Here is a 21,797-nt window from a genome sequence, read left to right as displayed (position 1 = left end):
GTTAGGATTAAGTGCCTTGCTCAAGGGCACAGCAACAGATAATTTCACCTGGTCTGTGCTGTTATTTGAACCAGCAACCTCTTACTGGCCCAACACTCTAACCCCGCCCCTATGGGCATAATACTCAATTTCATGCCGTTTGTGATATGAGAAATTATATAGTTCAGTAAATGGGCTGAAAGCTAGGTCTTCATAAGTCTACATAGTCATAGGTTTAGTACATAATCTGATTGTTGGTCACAGGCAGCTCACTAGTGTCACCTACTGTAAAAAAAACTATTTAAAAAAAGACACAAACAAAGATTTACACATTTTAGTACACTATTTGTGATATTGTTCTGTTTATCATGTTGAACCATAAATGCTAAAAAATACTAGTGCATAACATCACACACACACACACACACACACACACACACACACACACACACACACACACACACACACACACACACACACACACACACACATTTGACTTTACTTACATTTTACTTACATCAACTTGAACTTGACCGCAGAGGTTGAACTTGAACGTTTGCTCTAAACTCTTTTCCGCTGTCCATCACTGCGATCAAGCTATCCGTGGTCAAGCTATCAGCATTATACCGTATTGTCAGTATAGTGCGCATATAAATTGTAACATGGATTTGAGAGGGATAGCATGACCGCAGTTCTGAATCGACGTCACTCACGTAGCCGTGGCGTGCCTGCAGACAAATAACATGGAGTCGAGTGTGTGGTCTCTGCAAGCGGGTTCATGGAAAAAATGTAGCACCGATGTGACAAAAATATAGCAACACACTCTACATGCATTCATGGACTGAGGATATCCGTAGCTTTGTTCCATATAAAGCATGGAGAACGGTGCGTAAACAACTCCTTTCCTCAGACCACAAGCCAGGCCGTTTTCCGTGAGTACTTAATAACGGGCGTTATTACATTATACATTTTTTTCACATATTTATATAATGCTTGCTACATCCATCCACAATGCCCTTGCAGGTAGATAGCATTTTTTTCCATCTTGATGTGTTAGCTACTTGCATTTGCGTTTATTTTTAGCTAACACGCGACACAGGGCCTGAATAAAAGTATACTTTTGTACGTGGCCATTTGGGAAATCTGTTATATTCTCACAATATCACCAGACATTGTGAAAATGGGTCAGACAGTCCCAAAATTGCAGTGAGCTGAACCTGTGACGCCACTGCGCTATGCTTGTTTCCATCTCTTGCATTTGCGATTTGTCAAATTCATCAAGGTCTTGGTGTGATATTGTGGCTCACTGACAATGCAGCATTTGAAGCAGAAAATCAGGTGGCCAACACAGACCCCCAAATTAGTGACATGATTTTCCAATTACTTTAAATTGGTTGTTTTGTGTGCATCAGAACACCTTTTCTGGAGTGCTGCTCATCTCGCTGTTATGACAGTATTACGGAAGTGTACTCCGTGTGTGTGTGTGTGTGTGTGTGTGTTGTTTGTTTATATGAAAACAGTGGAAGAGAACACCACACACAATGTAGACTGTAGTGGTCAGTAGTGGGACGCCATACTGTGCTCTTGGGGACCATGGAGCTAGAGGGGGACTCTCTTTCCCCCAGGGATTCCTTCACCTCAGTAAGCAGCTATGGGCCACCACCCTCATTCTCAGCACAGGACACCGCAACCCACAACTTCCTAAATCACACCTTACAGGTAAAGATAATCCTTTCATGGTCGACCACCACATGCTGCATTTGCTGAAACAGGCTTTTACATAAGTGAAAATCACAGACTTCAGAATCAATGTCAGTTGCATTCAGTATGCTGTCTCTTGCTGTGAGATTGTGTCAATGCCATCAACAGGTTTCAGACGAGCTCACCTTCAGTGGGAGCCCATGGTCCAGTGATGGCAATGGGGACTTTGAGAGGACCGGAGGCCCCCTATCCCAGGTGGAATCAGGGAGGAGTGCACAGAGGAGCATCAGGCCCTCAGCCTTTCCCTCCTCCCTGACCTGGGACTCTGACTCTGAGAAAGAGACACTAGACGGTAGTTGCTACACTGGTTTATTACTGAGCTTTGTATGAACACAATATGAATCATTCTATTGAATTTTTAAGTGTGTCCCGTCTATGTCAGTGGTGCAGTTATGGGCTTTCCTAAATGTGATGCTATCAGTTTAACTTGTTGCTATCACCCCCAGCTGTATTTGTTGACACTTCCGGGAATGTTTCAATGTTCCTCCGTCTGCTTGTAGTCAGAACTGTGTCTCTAACTAGGAATGACTTCTGTATATCTTTGCCTGTGAATTTACCTGTGGGTGGCCGACATGTGAAGTGACGTTCCTGTTGTTGTCTGTTTTGTGGGTTGCGCTGTCTGTCAGAGGAGGAGCTACAGCACTTTTCTAACCCTCATGGTCTGGCCGCTCACAGCCCAGGATCCCCCTCCTCTGGACTCAGGTGAGATGGAGGAATAGAAGGGCAGCCAGCAGGAAGGTAGTTACAGTTGAAGTAGGAAGTTTACATACACCTTAGCTAAATACATTTAAACTAAGTTTTTCACAATTCCTGACATTCAATCCTAGTAAAACTTCCCTGCCTTAGGTCAGTTAGGATCACCACTTTATTTTAAGAATTGGAATGTCAGAATAATAGTAGAGAGAATGATTTATTTCAGGTTTTATGTCTTTCATCACATTCCCAGTGGGTCAGAAGTGTACATACACTCAATTAGTATTTGGTAGCATTGCCTTTAAATTGTTTAACTTGGGTCAAATGTTTTGGGGAGCCTTCCACAAGATTCCCACAATAAGTTGGGGAATTTCGGCCCATTCCTCCTGACAGAGCTGGTGTAACTGAGTCAGGTTTGTAGGCCTCCTTGCTCGCACACGCTTTTTCAGTTCTGCCCACAAATGTTCTATAGGATTGAGGTCAGGGCTTTGTGATGGCCACTCCAATACCTTGACTTTGTTGTCCTTAAGCCATTCTGCCACAACTTTGGAAGTATGCTTGGGGTCATTGTCCATTTGGAACACCCATTTGCGACCAAGCTTTAACTTCCTGACTAATGTCTTGAGATGTTGCTTCAATATATCCACATAATTGTATTTCCTCATGATGCCATCTATTTTGTGAAGTGCACCAGTCCCTCCTGCAGCAAAGCACTGCCACAACATGATGTTGCCACCCCAATGTTTCACGGTTGGGATGATGTTCTTCGGCTTGCAAGCCTCCCCCTTTTTCCTCCAAACATTACGATGGTCATTATGGCCAAACAGTTGTATTTTTGTTTCATTAGACCAGAGGACATTTCTCCAAAAAGTACAATCTTTGTCCCAATGTGCAGTTGCAAACCGTAGTCTGGCTTTTTTATGGCGGTTTTGGAGCAGTGGCTTCTTCCTTACTGAGCGGCCTTTCAGGGTATGTCGATATAGGACTCGTTTTACTGTGGATATAGATACTTTTGTACCTGTTTCCTCCAGCATCTTCACAAGGTCCTTTGATGTTGTTCTGGGATTGATTTGCACTTTTCGCACTAAAGTACGTTCATCTCTAGGAGACAGAATGCGTCTTCTTCCTGAGCGGTATGACGGCTGCGTGGTCCCATGGTGTTTGTACTTGCGTACTATTGTTTGTACAGATGAATGTGGTACCTACAGGCATTTGGGAATTGATCCCAAGGATGAACCAGACTTGTGGAGGGCTACAATTTTTTTCCAAGGTCTTGGCTGATTTCTTTTGATTTTCCCATGATGTCAAGCAAAGAGGCACTGAGTTTGAAGGTAGGCCTTGAAATACATCCACAGGTACACCTCCAATTGACTCACATTATGTCAATTAGCCTATCAAAAGCTTCTAAAGCCATGACATAATTTTCTGGAATTTTCCAAGCTGTTTAAAGGCACAGTCAACTTAGTGTATGTAAACTTCTGACCCACTGGAATTGTGATATAGTGAATTATAAGTGAAATAATCTGTCTGTAAACAATTGTTGGAAAAATTACTTGTGTCATGCACAAAGTAGATGTCCTAACCGACTTGCCAAAACTATAGTTTGTTAACAAGAAATTTGTGGAGTGGTTGAAAAACGAGTTTTAATGTGTATGGAATCTTCCGACTTCAACTGTATGTGTGATAGGACACGACACCACAAGGCAGACAGACAGTAAAGCAGAGAGGTCAAATAAAGTGACAATCGGACACACTAACAGGTTAGGCGGACACATGGTTAGATAGATAGATAGGGACTCATTGCTCTTTCTGACCCACTCATACAACTGTCTCTTTCTGTATCATTTTGTCAAGACCTGACAGTGAGGATGACCAAGCACCTGAACAACTGCAGCACTTACCCACTGAGACAAACCTACTCAGCCCTGTGGAGGAGCGGGACCAAGACAAGCCTAACACACATAGAGAGGAGCCAAAAAAGGGCCAACCCAGTTCAAAAGAATGTAAGCATGATGGGGAGCAAGGTAAAACACCAGATAAAACATAGTTTATTTTCGAAATAACTCCTTTTCTAATTTCCTTTTGTCTCTTAACCATCCACAGTGGTAGATGACAGAGTCTGGAATATATCGGAGAAAGCTGAACTGTTTCAGTCCAAAGTGACATCAAAGGAGGGGTGCAAAATTGAGGAGGAAGGAGAGGAAGAGGACCTGACAGGGAAGGACAAGGAGCCTGAGCGGGATGTTTACACCTTTCCTGGGGACTCAGACACAGAGAGCCCCCCACCAGCACCCTGGGCACACTGCACTTTCATCCAGCGTCGGAAGAAGAAGAGGGCCCTGCTCAGGCCCTTCTCTGGCCAGGGCTCCTGGGAACGCACATCAACAGGAGCTGGGAAGAAGGCAAGGTGTGCTTCCTCAAGAGCAAAGATCTTGGGGCCAGTGAAGGTGAGTGGAGGGGCCTATAACTTTAAGGAGAACTTGGAAAAGGCAACAGAGGATCTGGAGAAGGTAGAAGAGGAAAAAGGTGGTGAAGAAGAAGGAGGAGGAGAGGGAGAGCTTGGTGAAGAGATTTTCACCTGTGTGGAATGTAGCATTTACTTCAAGAAGCAGGTCTACCTGCAGGATCACATGCAAGAGCACAGTCAGAGCAGGCCGGGGGCTGGCAGGAGGGAGCGCGGAGTGAAGGGCGCGCGATTTCGGTGCGTGGAGTGTGGATGGAACCTGTCAAACAGGCTGGCTCTGGCAGACCACCACAGACGACACCAGGAGTCTCGTCAGAAGATCCTGGAGGAGATTGGGAAGCTGAGTGACAGCAGGAAAGGAGAGACTACGCACGGTGAGCCGAGCAAGGTGACCAAACCTGCAAGCCCAGTCCTAGAACCATTTGTAGCTCCAGTCATGACTCCAGCTCTAGTCCCATTCACAGAGCCAGTCCCCGTTCCATTCACAGAGCCAGATCCAGCTCCATTCACAGAGCCAGATCCAGCTCCATTCACAGAGCCAGATCCAGTTCCAGTCCGGGCCACAGGAAAAGCTCGAGCCAAAACCCCAGTCAAAGCAAAGGTCAAAGGCCCAGCCAATCGTCGCTATCTCTGCCTCAAGTGTGACTTCAGTACACGCACCTCACAGGCATTGGCCAACCATGCCAAGACCCACAACAGAAAACCTACTGGTCTGCAGCGAGCCTCTCCGCGCTTTCAGCCAAAGCTCACTCCTATGGAGCCGCCCGTGCCACCTGGATCTGCCTCTGGCCTGACCTCCATCTCTCTCACTTGTGATCAGTGTGCCTTCCAGGCCTCCAGTCAAACTGCTCTGAAGGAGCACCAACACGTGGCTCACCCTGCGCAGACCTCCATCTGTGGGGAAGGGCCTGAAGAGATTAACCGTCCAGGGTCCAGAATTGATGCCTCCTCTCCACCATGTTCTGATAAGCTTTCTAAGCCTGTCTCTCCACCAGAAGGCCAAAGCCAGTCAAAGGCCAGTAAGTCTTCCTCTAGTTGGATCTCTGCTATGGAGGACAGTGACACACAGCCCCAACCATCAAACACTGCTACAGCTCCCCAGCGTAGAGAGATAGCCTTTAAGACCATCGGGAACAAGAGGGCAAATAGGAGAGGGAAGGCGGGGACAGAACTCCTTCGGCCAAATCCTAAACTGGACAGCGGGCCACCTGAGACCGATGATGCACAAAGCCAGGGCCAGAGACCTGACCTGGCAACCGATATAAACCAAAAAGAGACTGAATCACTTGTTGGATCCAAACCGCTCACCAGGGCTCGATCCCTCCGAGGTGAGACTAAGCTGCCGAACCTATCCCCTCAAGCCTTCTCGAATACAGATGAAAGAAGCCAATACCTTAGACTTTCTTTAGAGTCTCACCTATTAAACTGCTCTCATGCTAATTCTGAGACAAACCTTTCATCGTTAATGGTCGGATATACTAGAGCAGTGGTTCCCAATTCCAGTCCTCGTGTACCCCCAACAGCACACTTTTTTGTTGTAGCCCCGGACAAAAAACACCTTATAAGGGCTTGATGATTAGTTGACAAGTTGAATCAGGTGTGCTTGTCTGGGGCTCCAAAAACAATGTGTACTGTTGGGGGTACTTGTGGACTGGAGTTGGGAACCATTGCACTAGAGAATGTCCACACTATATGCATATCCATAAACAAAAATATTCTACTGTCCAGAATATTTTGAATTCCTGAGGCTACTCCGAATTCCAATTCAATATTTTCTCTCTTTATTTTCAACTTGGACCTGCATAGTTGGGTAACCTGTGATATTTGTCCTTCGATATTGAAATTATATTCACCTAGAATGCATAACTTGTGCTTCATGCATGTGTACTGTTGGACAGTGCTATCAAATAACATCACAAGCCTGCAGATCAGTCACTGGGTTGGCCGTAACTGAAAAGGCCCAGCAGTCCCTGCCTGGCCCATAACTGAACCTGTGTTGCCCGTTGCTTCCCCTCCATGCCCTGTGGATGTGCCTGCCCCGGCCATTAAGCTGAAACGCATTTTCTTAGCCAGCCTGCGGGGGGCAGCAGAGTGCCTGGGGCTGACTGAGGGCCAGCAGGCCCAGCTAAGACACGCTGTCCCTTGTCCTCAATGAGCCCATCCGCTTTGACCCCCAAACTCTCCTCTCTTACCTTGGTCGTTGGGAGGGAGGCAAGGCGATGGGTGAGTGACAGGCTGAGTTGTGAAGGAGCCACCTGGCATGCAGTGATGCATGGCTCCCCTCACCAAATCCAATATAGTCAGCCTTATCTTCCTTGCGCTCTCCCCTAATCAATATAAAGGCTCAGTTGCTAGGTGAATAGATGTTTGTTTCTAATTTCACCCCATTGCATCTTTTCACTGTGTTCTTCATGTTGCGTCTGTTTGAATGGCCTCTGTAGTGTTTGTTCCATCGCTGTCCTGAAGGGTCTCTGTATATGATGCCTATTCTTGATGTGCCACTATAGCACGTAATACATTGATGTGATATAAAGTTATCTAACCTGCTGTTGAAGATTGATTGAGCCAGTTACTGATACAGCAAAAACCCAGCGGCACTTTGGCTCTCCAGGACTGGGATTGAACACTTCTCTATTATAATACTGTGTACTAAATGGCTGTCTCAGCTCAGCCTCATACTATATCCCTTTCCTTCCTGTCTAGATGACTCCTCTCTAAAACAACAGAGCCTCACAGCCTCAAGCTCTACAGAAGGGAAGCTCGTAAAGGAAGAGGAAGAGGACGGGGAGACAAAGGTTGCTTTTGAAAAGAAAAGTAACAAGGTTTTTGCTGCTGAAAATGACGATGATGATGACAACGATGATCATGACGAAGAAGAGGAAGAGGAGAATATCCGGCGTTTCCTAGCGGAGGGCATATCAGATGAGGATTATGAGGAGATTGATGAGGAGACGGGGACCCTGAAGAGCGTGGAGAGGAAATGCCCCTACTGCCCTGATCGCTTCCACAACGGCATCGGGCTGGCCAATCACGTGAGGGGCCACCTCAACCGAGTGGGCGTCAGCTACAATGTGCGCCACTTCATATCCCCTGAGGAGGTCAATGCCATTGAGAAGAAGTTCTCCTACCAGAAGAAGAAGAAAAAAGGTATCTGGAATCTGTGTTATTACATTGTTAGGACCTTGTCTGGTGTAGGATGCGGTATATTTGTAATAAACTATAATGTAACAAGTATCAGTCAGGGTAGAAGATGTGTACAACTTCCAAGTCGGTCTGTAAACTGCTAACCTTTTATGTGCCCTTCTCTCGCTTCAGTTGCCAACTTTGACCCGGATACGTTCAGTGTGATGCGCTGTGAGTTCTGCAATGCTGGCTTTGACACCCGGGCTGGCCTGTCCAGCCACGCCAGGGCGCACCTGCGGGACTTTGGGATTACTAACTGGGAGGTGACTGTCTCGCCCATCCATATCCTCCGGGAGCTCTTCTCCAGTCGCCCAGACCTGGTCCTCCCCACAGCCCCCCCACGCAGCCCAGCCTCAGACGAGGAGGAGGAGGAGGAGGAAGACCTGGAGACGGAGGAGGAAGAACCAGGGGGAGGGGAGGGGAGTGAAGAGGCAACAGGTGCTACAGTCTCCAACCTACTGCCATCGTCACCTTCTCAGCCTTGGGAGAAAGACCACAGCGTTGGTGAGCCTGAAGGTGTGTGTGTACCTGGTGTGTATACTGTAGGATGCCTTTTTGAGCTGGCATTGTGGTTTATGAATACAACACACTGTGGTCTGACTGTGTTATAGGTTGTTGGTAGATTACATGATGGTTGATCAGCGTGAATAAGACTTCCAAAGAAATGTCTCAGTGCTGAATGTGGTAACTCAATGCTAACTACAGTGGCAATGCAATGCACAAGAGATATTGAATGATGAAAACGATTCTGTGCAATAGTTTTGCAACTATTTTGTATTATGGAACTACTCTCCTGATGTGGCACTTTGCCTGTTGGTGTTGTAACATCAGTCCCTAGTTGTGAGACTTGTGTGATGTAGCAGATTTCTTGTCTATGATGAACTGCAGTATCTGGGACAAAGTGTTACTGTAAATCAAGCATATTAGAGGGAGAGACTCAGATTCCCATGGTTGATGTGGTGCTCAGCGCGTTTGTCCCAGCCTCTGCTCGATTGGTCACGCCTTAGTTTAGCGGTGCATGTGTATGGGGGCAAAATGGCTGCTTCCACCTCCCTGCAGACACAAACAATAGCGGAAAAACTGTCTGGCTTTAGCTGCTGGGAGTCCGATGCACCGCAGCTACTGACCGGTGAGTACCACGCACCGTAACGCCCGTGCCCTTTAAACATTAATCGGCTTCATTGTTGCACGTCGCGTCGTAGCCCGTATTGTTTGCTTTACGTCAAAATTGTCTCAAGACACATTAGCCGTTAAAAAAAACAAAATAATATTAGACCATTTAAAATCACTGTCGCGCGCGCTAAAGGTGAGAGATAAAAAGTCAAGGCATTGGCTACAAATGTGTCATTGTCATTTTTCGAGTTGCTTGTATCACTGTAGCTACGCGCGCAGGAATGTGTTTTGCAACATTTGATGCGGACTGTCATTTTCTGTGTGATATATTTTGTGCGTCTCGGATGACGTTCACTCTTTCCAATACTGCAGGATTTCTAAAATTACCTACAGTTCCCAAATCCTCGCCATTTTACTTTCCTTTGATTTCTTGAATGTGGTCGCTCTGGTGTCATTCTTTATGAATGCATTGCCTCATGCTTATAATACAGGAATAACGGACTACAAATCTGTAATCGTATCAAAACTTATTTAGATCTTAAAAATACATGTAAGTGTCACTTTATTAAGTGTCAGGTTACTTGATGTTACTGTAGGCCGACTACTGCTTTATAATGAAAACTGAAGTCCGGATTTTGTAACTTTGTTACTTTTAATAGTTTTATCAAATCAGGGTATCATTTTACTGCAGTGATCACATTTTTGATGCTGCAAATAAAGCGAGAAAAATCAAAGGTGTCATTTCCTCTGCGAGCACCCTGAGACGAGATCAACTGACAAGCGCAGAGCCGCCCACCAGACAAAAAGCATTGTCTCCTCACGTCGCTTATGATTTACCGTTTTGTCGCAGAAAATGGTAGTTTTGTCCCAGAAATACATCATCGCAATGAAAGGCATGTGTCTGTTACAAAATGTACAACAGCAGGAAAACGAACAGTGTTTTGTCTACACACTTCAAGAAGTGATTTATTAGACAGACTATGTCTGAAGCGCCAATAATTGATGGCGCTGCAAATTGCAGTTATTTGAATGAATATCGTATTATTATTATTATTATTAGCTGCTCCATTGTAAAGGTTTTATGTATTTTTTTGTTATTCATACAGAAACATAATACATTGTATTATTTTAAAACTATTTAATTTGCCTATGCATACACTATATATACAATGTATGTGGACACCCCTTCAAGTTAGTGGATTCAGTTATTACAGCCACACCCATGTCTGACAGGTGTATAAAACCGAGCACACAGCCATGCAATCCCCCTACAAACATTGACATTAGAATGGCCTTACTGAAGAGCGCAGTGACTTTCAACGTGGCACCGTCATAGGATGCCACCTTTCCAACAAGTCAGTTTGTCAAATTTCTGCCCAGCTAGAGCTGCCCCGGTCAACTGTAAGTGCTGTTATTGTGAAGTGGAAATGTCTAGGAGCAACAACGGCTCAGCCACGAAGTGGTAGGCCACACAAGCTCACAGAACAGGGCTGCCAAATGCTGAAGCGCGTAGCGCATAAAAAATGTCTGACCTCGGTTGTAACACTCACTACCAAGTTCCAAACTGCCTCTGGAAGCAACGATAGCACAAGAACTGTTCGTCGGGAGCTTCATGAAATGGGTTTCCATGGCCGAGCAGCCGCACACAAGCCTAAGATCACCATGCATATTGCCAATTATCGGCTGGAGTAGTGTAAAGCACGCCGCCATTGGACTCTGGAGGAGTGGAACCGCGTTCTCTGGAGTGATGAATCACGCTTCACCATCTGGCAGTCTGAAGAACGAATCTGGGTTTGGCGGATTCCAAGAGAGCGCTACCTGACCGAATGCATAGTGCCAACTGTAAAGTTTGGTGGAGGAGGAATAATGGTCTGGGGCTGTTTTTCATGGTTCGGGTTAGGCCCCTTAGTTCCAGTGAAGGGAAATCTTAACGCTACAGCGTACAATGACATTCTAGACGATTCTGTGCTTCCAACTTTGTGGCAACAGTTTGGGGAAGGCCCTTTCCTGTTTCAGCATGACAATACTCCCGTTCACAAAGCGTGGTCCATACAGAAATGGTTTGTCGAGATCGGTGTTGAAGAACTTGACTGGCCTGTACAGAGCCCTGACCTCAACTCCATCGAGCACCTTTGGGATGAATTGGAACACCGACTGCGAGCCAGGCCAAATTGCCCAACAATTAGTCCCCGCAGCAATGTTCCAACATCTAGTGGAAAGCTTTCCCAGAAGAGTGGAGGCTGTTATATCAGCAAAGGGGACCAACTCCATATTAATGCCCATGATCTTTGAATGAGATGTTCGACGAGCAGGTGTCCACATACTTTTCTTCATGTTGTGTATTTTCATGCATTACTAGTTACCAAAATGAATACTTATGTAATTTTCCTGGTGACATTAGGCTCCATGTTTAATTCACATCCTACCAGGTTAACGACTCTTTAATTAATGACTCATTCATTTGGTTGTGTATTGTGTTTCAGGCGGGGAGGAGGAAGAGCAGATGCCAGCACTGGACAGCTTGACCTCCAGCCCAGGGAGGAAGGGTCTGTTTTCCCTGGACCCAGAGAGCCCCTCCCCGAGGGATGAAGCTGACATCAAGGGTGAGACTGAACAACATGGGGCAAGATGAGATGAGACATAAAGGTCCCCTGGGATCTGGAGGATTTGTTAGGTGGCAGACAGATGTGTCTGAGGTTACCACAGCCCCTAGAATTCTCAACTCCATGATATGTACATCACGTCTCAATGGAGTTGAGGGGCGATTAGTTTTGTCGGAGTGTACCTACATGGAGTCCATATCAGACAATACAAATGGCCATTCTTTACTGCGTACCTTGTACCTATGTTGGTTCTGTGTAAAGGCGATCTTTTATTTGGGTGCTGAATTCCATAGTTTATGATTCAAATTGAATTGTATGTCCTTATTTGGATGGGATTCATTTTAATGGGGGAGGTTGGGTAATGTAATTATACGCACAAACACAAAACACCACATCCATCATTTTAGTCCCGTCCGAATTTGCCACGTCAGTCAGTTTTACATGGCAGGAGAGTAACAAGTCCAGCCAGAATAACCCAAGGTCCTCTGATAATGCTAGTCCTGTGCATAACGACATCCCTGTGTTTTTCGAGACATTACAAAGAGTTTGACAGGTGCTGAGCACAGGAAACAAGAACTGATTTGATGAATTGATGCTTAAACAAAGTGCTACGCATATATTTTATATGAATGGCTTAAATTGATCAAGTTTCATAGTGAATACTTTTGTTTATAGACTATGTTTTGTGCCAATGAATTGAAGTTGAACATCGCCAAATGCGTCAGTTTAATTAAATGTGCAATAAAAAAATATTGTGCCTAGGCCTATTTAATTCAACCGTGACTGTTGAATTAGGCAATATATTACTAACAGGGCATCCCTGATTCCCCACTGAGCTAAACTTTTTTGGAATTGGCAAGTTCACTTTCTCATCCATAAACGCATCTCAAGTGCAAGAGCACTGTTCAACAGCTCACATCAGCAGGATGGGAGGCCTTTTCATTAGGACAGTCTACCGTCAATCTCTAAAATAATGATTATGATCACACTTCCGCAATTTAAACATTATGGGGACACCTTTACATTTGGCCGCCAAGCATGAGTTATCAGTGTAGGCTTTATCGTCTAGACATGAGGTTGACATATCTTCACGCTTAGAATAAAACCCTCCAGGCTTCCGTCATCAGAGTCAATTGAATGAAAACAAATGAAGAATTAAAGGCGGCAGTTTGTTAAAACGTATACCGTGCTAACTGTTCTCCGGAATAATTCAAATGCTGGTGTATTAATTACATAACCAGCGTCTTTGCTAATATTAGTCCTGTCCGAATAGGGCTATAATGTGACCTTTGTCAAATTGTGCTGCATAATTCACTGTTTTCCAATGGAGTATGAAGTTAGTGACTTCAAACATGCACTGCCACTCGATACTTAAAAAAATATCATTTTTTAAACACTTACTGTGTACCTGTGCTTGTCCAGATTGTTATACAGCTGTCCGAGGGAGTTGTATCCATAGTTTTTGATGACAATTGCATTCTATGCATCTCCTGCCAAAACAAAAACAATCGTCCTTCAACGACGGGGCTGTTCCTTCTTCATTAGCAAACAACGCCGTAGGTCACGTAAAATGCGGTTTGTACCAAAAACTACGGATTGCAGCAAACTCATTGCCACTCAACTCCATTGTATCATGGAGTTGAGAATTCTCAGCTACACAGCCTCCTGCTCTTTTTGTCACCATCCGTTAATTGAAGTGCTATAAATGATGTAATAATACATACACCAGTGCTGAACTATGACTGAAATAAAATGTGCAAAGGGATATTTTTCCATATTCTGTGTATTTTGCTGTATGCTGGTCAGCTGCATCTCTTCCCCTCTCACTGTTGTCCTCTCTATTATAGTGTCCAACCTGTTAAAGTGTGAGGTGTGCAGTGCCCCCTTTGAGACGAGGCGGGGCCTATCTAGTCACGCCCGTTCCCACCTGCGCCAGCTGGGCATCGGCATGTCGGAGAGCAGCGGGGCACCCATCGACCTCCTCTACCAGATCACCAAGGAGCGTGGTCTGGATGGGCACTTCCCCCCTCCCCTCCCCCGGCCCCCCGTCGCCAAGAAGCCCCTTCAAGTCCTGCCAACCCCACGGAAAGAGGAGAGATATCAAGACACAGACATGGACGAGAAACCCATCCCTCTCTCCATCCCCTCCCCTGTGGCCTCCCCTCCCCCCTCCTCCCTCATCAGGGCCTGCTCCCCTTCTCCTGTGGTGAGGAAGGCCCCCATCTCCTCCCTGCTGCCTGTGTCCTCCCCCCTGCGCTGTCTGGACCATAAGCCTGGAGGGGTGAAGAGCACCACCTCTAACCTCTCTGCCAAACCCTTCTGGGCTCCACAGGAGACTGATGCCCCACTCAACCTCAGTAAGTGTGTCATTCATCCCCAACTGATTAATGCACAGGTTGTAAAGGTGTCTGAAGTAAAACATTTCCTCATACCCCCCTTTTCCTCATCTGTGCAGCATTGGAGGTGGACCCCAACAAGGACATAGTGTGCCAGCTGTGTGGCGCCTGGTTCGAGACGCGGAAGGGCCTGTCCAGCCATGCCCGAGCCCACCTGCGGCACTTTGGGGTGGAGTACTCGGAGTCCAAAGGTTCCCCCATAGACCTCCTCAACCAGCTCATTCACACTGATGACTTCAAGCACAGAGCCTGTGCCCTGCAGCCTGAGGGGCCCCAGGGGCTCAGGGGCATCACAGCCAGCCTCTCCTCCCCCAAACGCTCCCTCCTCACCACCTCCACACCTCTCCTCTACAAGGTCACTACGATGGGGGGCGGATCTGGATCCAAAGCTACCTCTTCCTCAGCTTCCTCAATGTTTGGCCCACCCTCCAAACGTCCCAAGTCCTCCAAAGTACAGGTCTTCCGTTTGAGTGGCGGGGAACTCACACCCATCCCCCAGAGTGAGTGTTTGTCATATGATGGAAACTAAACTCATTCTCCATTCAATGCAATACAGCATCAGTGACTTGTTGATGTACAGTTTCTTGAGGTGCTTATTTTAAGTTGATCTTCATCTCTACTCTCCATCTCTCCTGCAGGTGAACCGGTGAAGGAGATCGGCTGTGAGTTCTGTGGGGAGTACTTTGAAAACCGTAAAGGTCTCTCCAGTCACGCGCGTTCCCACCTGCGCCAGATGGGCATCACAGAGTGGACAGTCAACGGTTCCCCCATAGACACCCTGAGAGAGCTGATCACACGTCGAGGTCTACCATGCGCCCTGCCCCTCAAGCCCCTAAAATCTCCCCCTCCATCCCCCGGACCCCCTCGTTCCCCCTTGTCCTCCCCTGCCTCGCCCAGCCTCCTGAGTCGCCTCCCTTTTGCCTTCGCCCACCCACCCAGCCACCAGTCCACAGTGCGTAAGATGGGCTCAGCTCCACCGGCCTCCCCTAGCCTGATAGTCAAGCTGAAGCCTGAGCCTATGCAGCTGGAAGTCACCATGCCAGGAGCGGTGGGGGGAGCAGCGGGATACTCCTCTGAGCCACTGAATTGCAGCTGGAGCAGCTCCGACAATATGCTCCCTCTCAACTTGGGTGAGTCCAAGTTGAAAGACCATCTTGTAATTATTGAGGTAATATCCATACTGAAGTGATGCCTTGTTTATATTCTCTACTGTCTCTTTTTCCATCTCTCTGTCTCCTCCCCCCTCCCTTTGTTCCTCCCACAGTCACAGCCCATGAAGTAGAGCCCACTCGGGACATCCGCTGTGAGTTCTGTGGGGAGTACTTTGAGAACCGTAAAGGTCTCTCCAGCCACGCCCGTTCCCACCTGCGCCAGATGGGCATCACAGAGTGGACAGTCAACGGCTCCCCCATAGACACCCTGAGAGAACTCATGCACAAGAATGGGGGCACCTCGTCCCCAGCCCCGGGGCTGAAGAAGGAGACCAGCCAGGGGTCCAGCCCCACCTGGGAAGGCCTGGTGGGGGGCCTGGGTTACCAGTCGCCCAAGTTCTCCCGCAAATCCCCCCTCAATCTGCTGCACTCTGGCTCCCGTCTCCATAAGCATGGCCTGGGGGCGGTGGGCCTCTCCTCCACCCCTCCCGCCGGGAAGTTTTTTGCGGTGTCCCTGCTGGGTAAGAGACCCATGTCGGAGGAGGGCCGTCCAGTTGAGAGATCACCATCCCACCCCCAGTCCTTTTCGCCCCTGCCACATGACCTCTCCATCAAAGGGAAGTCCTCTCCAGACAAGAATGCCGGAGGGCACCTGGGTAAGCCATGACCTTACTAAAGATCCTCAGAAGAGTTGCAGTCATCCTTTAACTTGCTGGCTGTCTTTTAATACAGACTCATTACATTTAGCAGAGAATGACTCATATGTTATATTATATACATTTAATTTTATGAAACATGAATCAAATGTCTCTCTCTAACTTAAGCCCAGCTCTGACTGACAACACCCCTCCTTTGCCTTCTCTCACCCCCTGACCCCCTCCCCAGATGCCAACTGTGAGCTGTGTGGGTTCTACTTTGAGAACCGCAAGGCGCTGGCTAGCCACGCGCGGGCCCACCTGCGGCAGTTTGGCGTGACAGAGTGGTGTGTGAACGGTTCGCCCATCGAGACGCTGAGTGCCTGGATGCGCAGCCGGCCCCACAAGGTGGTGGAGATGCACCGCAGCTACATGCAGGGCTCCAACCGCTCCACCTCCAAGAAGGTCAGGGAGGAATTGATTTATTTAGTAGTTTATCTAATGGTGATAGATGATAGTAAAAGGACTATGTTACTCACAATACTTGCAGTGAGATTTATCTTGAAAGTTCTATTTTTCCAATGTCCATGCGAAGGCAGCAATTATTTATATCGACTTAGAGTAAACAGTGTGACATCGTGCACACAATGCACAATAAAGCTGCGATATTGCAAAGTCGTTTTTTATTAGTGCCGACCCCGTTCATTTAAATTGTGGGTTTCGGACCGCTACGAGGGCTGTCGGCACACTGTTAGGGCTGTTTAGAGCATTAACATGTCAACCCATATCAATAAAGGTCAGGTGAATTGTTTACCATAATGCTTTAGCTCTCTCAAACTAACAACACCTGCCAGGAGATGGGCTTTTAAAGGTAAAAAGATGGAAATGGCTTCAGCCACCACCAGCCATTTTGTGATTTAAATGCCTCACTCAGATCTGCTATCATGTAGCTCCAACACAAAGATTCTCATATCAGCATATTTCCCCTGTGGGGGACACAACAGGCTTAGGTATTGACTTAATAGTTGCTATAGTAACCAGAGCACCGAGTGACATAGATCCTTCATCTTCAGATGAATTATGTTCTAGAAAATAGACTTTTCCATCCGTCCTGAATTAGCATTGTGTATTTGTGTCACCGTTACTCCCTCTGTGATGAGTTGACACACATAAAGACTAGAAGATTACTCTGTAATGTCCTTCTATTAGAGTACATTGAGACAGCTATTTTAATGAGAAGCACTCATCCCTCTCCTTTATGTTGCAGAAAAGCAGCTCGTCTCTCTCCCCATCATCCGACTCTGACCTCCCCCTCCCCGTGCCCTCCCAGAAGCATTCCTCCTCCTCCCAGTGGGCGGCTCTGGGGCTGGCCCAGGCCAGACGGGTAGGCCGGGAGCTCACCCTGGTATCACCCCGGGCAGCAGAGGGTGATGCAGGTCTCACTCCCCCCTCCCGACCCAGCCACAGCAGTCACAGTCCCAGCCCCGCCCGACTCTCCAACACCCTCCCTCCCCACACACAGGTGGCCCGCAGCGAGCTCAACGTGCGCCTGCCCAGAGGTGAGTGTGACACACAAACATACACAACTATTCGCTATACACACATACCTGTCCATCTCATGCTCAGCCTGGTGTTCTCTCCTCCTCATGTCCAGGCTTTGAGCGGCGACCTCTTAAACACCCCTCCCACTCAGAGGGAGGAGAGAGGGACAGTGGCACCCCCAAGCCCCCTCGCACTGGCACCATTCCTGCCCTGGTGCCCAAACCCCCTTCCACCCCCCTGGTCAAAATGGTGGGAAAGATCTACTCCCTCAGGTGCCGGTGAGTTTCTCTGGGGAACTGTGCAGTACTGAACTCATCGGCTAATCTCAAAGTATGACATATTCCCAATATAGTGCACTCCTTTATAGCCCTGGTCAGAAGTTATGCTCTATTTTGGGAATATGGAGGCACTTGAGATTTGGAAGTTGTGTGAATGAGTGCTTTTAGTCTGTCGGCCCAGGGGCCATAAAAAACGTTCACGATAATTATAATCTGTTGATTTATTAAAGCAACATTTTTTAAATGATCCATGTACCGTTCCTGTCTACCTGCTGTGGTTGTATGATGACTCTGTGTGAGTACAGTCTGCTCTCTGCCTCTCTCCGCCAGGTTCTGTGAGGTGGAGTTCCAGGGTCCTCTCTCTGTGCAGGAGGACTGGATCCGCCACCTCCAGCAGCACATCCTCAACCTCAACTACAACAAGCCTGCTCCCTCTGCCACGGACCCCCCAGCCCAAGACCACAACCCAACCCCAACCTCAACCTCAGTCCCAGCCACTACCTCCAGCTTCACCACAACTCCTGCCCCCACCTCAATCCCACCCTCCATCCACACCACAGCTCCTACTGTTCTCCCTCCTTGCAGCCCCTCTCCTCCCCCAATGGCTGAGTCTGCTCCAATTGTCACTGCCACTCCAATGGCAACAGCCTCAGCAGAGTCCACCCTCACCCCAATCCTGATCCCCATCCCCACGCCGGCATTGTAAGCCACAGGTCCATAACAATCCACGCAGTCTTTTAACCATTTTGTTCTGCCACGTCTTTGCCATGCCTTTTTTCCATCCACTTGTTCCTTCGGCCTGAACACTGGGAACCTGTTGTTGAAGTGTTTTAAAGAGAAGCTTTCCCCCAAAGAGCTCTCTCATTCCCCAGCCTCTCATAGGAAGCTCTGCAGATGGTTACAAAGCCCCATTGCCATGGGAACCCAAGCTCTCCTGACCAGAGTGGGTGATTGCCACTGTCCAGGGCTTCGGGGTCTGCTGTTTCTTCTTTGTTTGGACTTGTTTGAGCTGAATGTTCAGTTTGTAACGTGGACAGTTACACTTCCTGCCGCTCAGTGGTTAACCGAGAGGTTAACTTAAACCATATTGAACTTTGACCTATCTCCCTGCACTAAACAGTGCTTTACAAAGACCTGAGAGGCTCCTCCCATTTATATTTGAAGCACTTAATTAAGAGGAGCACACTCATGGCTCCTGCTTATCTTCCCTCTACAACATTTTAAAATGAGTTTAAATAATGTTTTTGTATTCATGCTTAGTCTATGGTACAGACTTAAAAAGCCCATTTACACGTTATTTTGATAAGGCAATTTTAACTTAGACAATGTCACAGAGCACTTAACTAAATGCCCCATTGATTAGGGCAGTGATGATGAGGAAAAGGCCTTTTTGAGAGAAAAGGAAGGACCCTGTAGAGGAAGCAGCACCTTGAAGGGACGTCCCATTCATCTTAGTGTTAGGCTGACAGGTGCAGTCACACAGTAACTTAATGTTTTCTGAATGTAGTTAAAGGGATAGTTCACCCAAATTACATATTGGTTTCCTTACCCTGTAAGCAGTCTATGGACAAGGTATCACAGCAATCCATGCTGTGGTTTAGTTTCATTGGCACCCTTTCCAAATTGTGTGGCACAAATCCCATTTAAGTCATGGGTATATGATATTAGCATTTTTCGAACATCATGTCCAAATCAATCGGAAAGTGTCTAAAATTGATTGTAAAGCACAACAAAGTCACTTATATATAAATGCTGATATCGGTCCCATTGGATTTGTGCCACAAATGCTAAAACGTTAGCATTTGAAAACAGTGCCAGGGAAACTAAACCAAAGCATGGATTGCTGTCATACCTTATCTATAGACTGTTTACAGGGTAAGGAAACCAATGTGTAATTTTGTAATTTGGGTGAACTATCCCTTTTAATGCACTTATTCTTTGAGATGACTGTGCCATATTAAATTAGACTGGTCATTATGTTATTCCATAGTTTGATGTCCCCAACACTGTTTAGCTAACGGCATTTAAGCTCCTGATGATACTCATCTATTCTTTAGATGAAAGGGTCAATAGAAGTGTTGAAGGTCACTATTTCAAGTTTCAATGCGGACATACATACAAATGTTGCCATTTCTTTCTTGCCTTTTCAATGAAACCCAAAACCTTGGTTGTTATTTATTATACATTTGAATGTGGTGAACTAGGTTGTTTTTAGGCTCAATTAGAACATTGGAATGTTTGAAATTAGGTCAGTGACACTTTTATCTAAGTGCATAAGCTATGTGTGTTTGTTTGTTTGTGTGTGTGTTTTTTTGCACAAGAGGTGCATGTGTATGTCTTTCAATGACTTTTAAATGCTAGACAGAGGTCAACAGTAGCTAACACACAGGACCTCTCCGTAGCTAAAATCTAGCTAATCATGGGATCTGGTCTATTATTTAGTCTGATCAGGACTTGACTGCATCCGCCATTCTCCTAAGGATGTGCCAAAGAGTGTGTTTACTCCCTGGTCTCGCCTCTGTAAGCTGTTTACATGGGACCTGTTCATAGGGAGGAGCTCTGCACAGCTACGGAGCAACCAAGGCTCCTCATTGGACGAGGGACATGTATCGGTGTACATCTGGATCCAGTGTCTCCCAGTATGTGAACCGCAGAGTTGACTGACTGTTGCAGTGACGTACATAAGCGGCCTTGGCTTCATGGAACTGTTACACTACTGCATTATTGCACCCAGTACACGGACACCCACAGAGGTTGCTATCTGTCAGAGCTCTGTGAAGTATTGGTGCCCTTAAATCCAGACGCATTACGTATGGCCTCTGGTGGAACAGCTTCTAAATCGGGGCGACGCTGTCGCTCCAGCGTGTCTTCACATTGCTTCAGGTAAGTGTTTATATTGCCTGCAAAGTAAAGCAATAACTGAAGAGTCCATACGGAAATGAACTTTTCAAGTTTGTTCAAGCATTAAACTATGTTGAAAACATGACTGTTTGACCCTAACAATCCCCCATACCTTTTATGGAATATAGATACGTATATATAACTACATGTACTTATGAAACTGTTGATGCTATTAGAGCTATTAACAGTTCTATTAACAGCTAGTTACAAAACAAATGGATCTTGATTCCTTTTATCGTGATTTAGTTTCAACCTTCTATGACATGTCTTTTTATTGCTCTGTGCATTTCTGTATTTGCAGTCCAGGAGGTGAAACCTTGAGTGCTTTTTATTTTCTTTGTTAGCTAGTTTCTCTAAGCTGAACATTGGTGCTCATGAGAATGGGATGGTGAGGATGGGGAGTGACTGAAGACAGGAGAAAATGTGTGATTGTTGTGTCCTAAGATCAGAGGACTCTAAATACTTCAGTCTTTAAAGGGGACCACTTTTGCACGTTCAGATTTTTCTCCACCAGTGAGTGTTCACATCGTGATAGGGTTAGCCTCTGGCAGGTTTGTGACTGTGTTACCGTGTAAGATGAGTTTCCGCTGGTGTTACAACTAAGTCCCCTTTAAGATTGCCTGTGTGTACCCCTCAGCTGGTATGACTGGCTGCAGAGGGTTGGTGTGTGAATGAGTGTGTGAGTGCCTGTGGAGAGCTAAGACTATGATCTGATGATGATGATAAAAATATTAAAGAATTGTACTGTACACAAAGGGTTGAGGTTCATGTGAATCAGCTCCTGAACAAACATTAAATGTGATTTCAAACTCAGCCACTTTTGAATTGAGTCTTCTTAAATGCTTGATCATGTTAATTTAATGTCTGTCCTACAAAAAGGCTTCAAAGGGAATGAATGTTGGATAACACTTTACTAACATGTATTGGGCCAGCAGGAGGCGGTAGAAGACAGGTTCTGTACTCCATAGTCATCCTAAAGAGGCTCTCTATGTTGAATATCAAGAAGTTGCTTTTACAATACAAGATCAACAGAACAGAACAGAAAGAACATCCAATACAGAAAAAATATATAAAATAGGTCAAGAAAGAAAATATTAT

The 21,797-nt window shown here is 46.4% G+C and overlaps 1 protein-coding gene across 5 annotated transcripts; it reads left to right on the top strand.

Moving 5' to 3' along the window:
• Positions 1-672: 672 nt before the first annotated feature.
• LOC115201278 (protein Wiz) lies at positions 673-21,512 on the top strand. Of its 5 annotated transcripts, none has more exons than XM_029764799.1 (17): positions 673-911; positions 1,500-1,698; positions 1,849-2,032; positions 2,367-2,442; positions 4,288-4,436; positions 4,537-6,225; positions 7,601-8,044; positions 8,213-8,611; positions 11,677-11,796; positions 13,644-14,153; positions 14,252-14,692; positions 14,831-15,322; positions 15,457-15,999; positions 16,229-16,443; positions 17,246-17,537; positions 17,633-17,798; positions 18,129-21,512. In XM_029764799.1, exons 2-17 carry the CDS (start codon positions 1,573-1,575, stop codon positions 18,502-18,504), a joined length of 6,222 nt encoding a protein of 2,073 aa, XP_029620659.1. In that variant the 5' UTR covers positions 673-911; positions 1,500-1,572; the 3' UTR covers positions 18,505-21,512. The 5 variants fall into 5 exon arrangements, with proteins under 5 accessions (XP_029620659.1, XP_029620666.1, XP_029620649.1 ...); XM_029764806.1 differs by having other exon boundaries at positions 4,288-4,457; positions 8,213-8,584; XM_029764789.1 differs by having other exon boundaries at positions 4,288-4,457; positions 8,213-8,596.
• Positions 21,513-21,797: the final 285 nt, after the last annotated feature.

Source organism: Salmo trutta, chromosome 1 (assembly GCF_901001165.1).
Source record: "Salmo trutta chromosome 1, fSalTru1.1, whole genome shotgun sequence".
In the NCBI taxonomy this organism is placed as follows: domain Eukaryota; kingdom Metazoa; phylum Chordata; class Actinopteri; order Salmoniformes; family Salmonidae; genus Salmo; species Salmo trutta.
The sequence above is the reverse complement of the archived record's forward strand: the minus strand, read 5'-3'. Positions and strand labels throughout refer to the sequence as shown.

Coding starts and splice junctions, on each gene's coding strand:
- LOC115201278 (XM_029764773.1), top strand. CDS start 1,573: ATGGAGCTAGAGGGGGACTCTCTTTCCCCCAGGGATTCCTTCACCTCA. Junction 6,226..7,600: donor CAGGGCTCGATCCCTCCGAG/GTGAGACTAAGC, acceptor CTTCCTGTCTAG/ATGACTCCTCTCTAAAACAA. Junction 8,612..11,676: donor TGAAGGTGTGTGTGTACCTG/GTGTGTATACTG, acceptor ATTGTGTTTCAG/GCGGGGAGGAGGAAGAGCAG.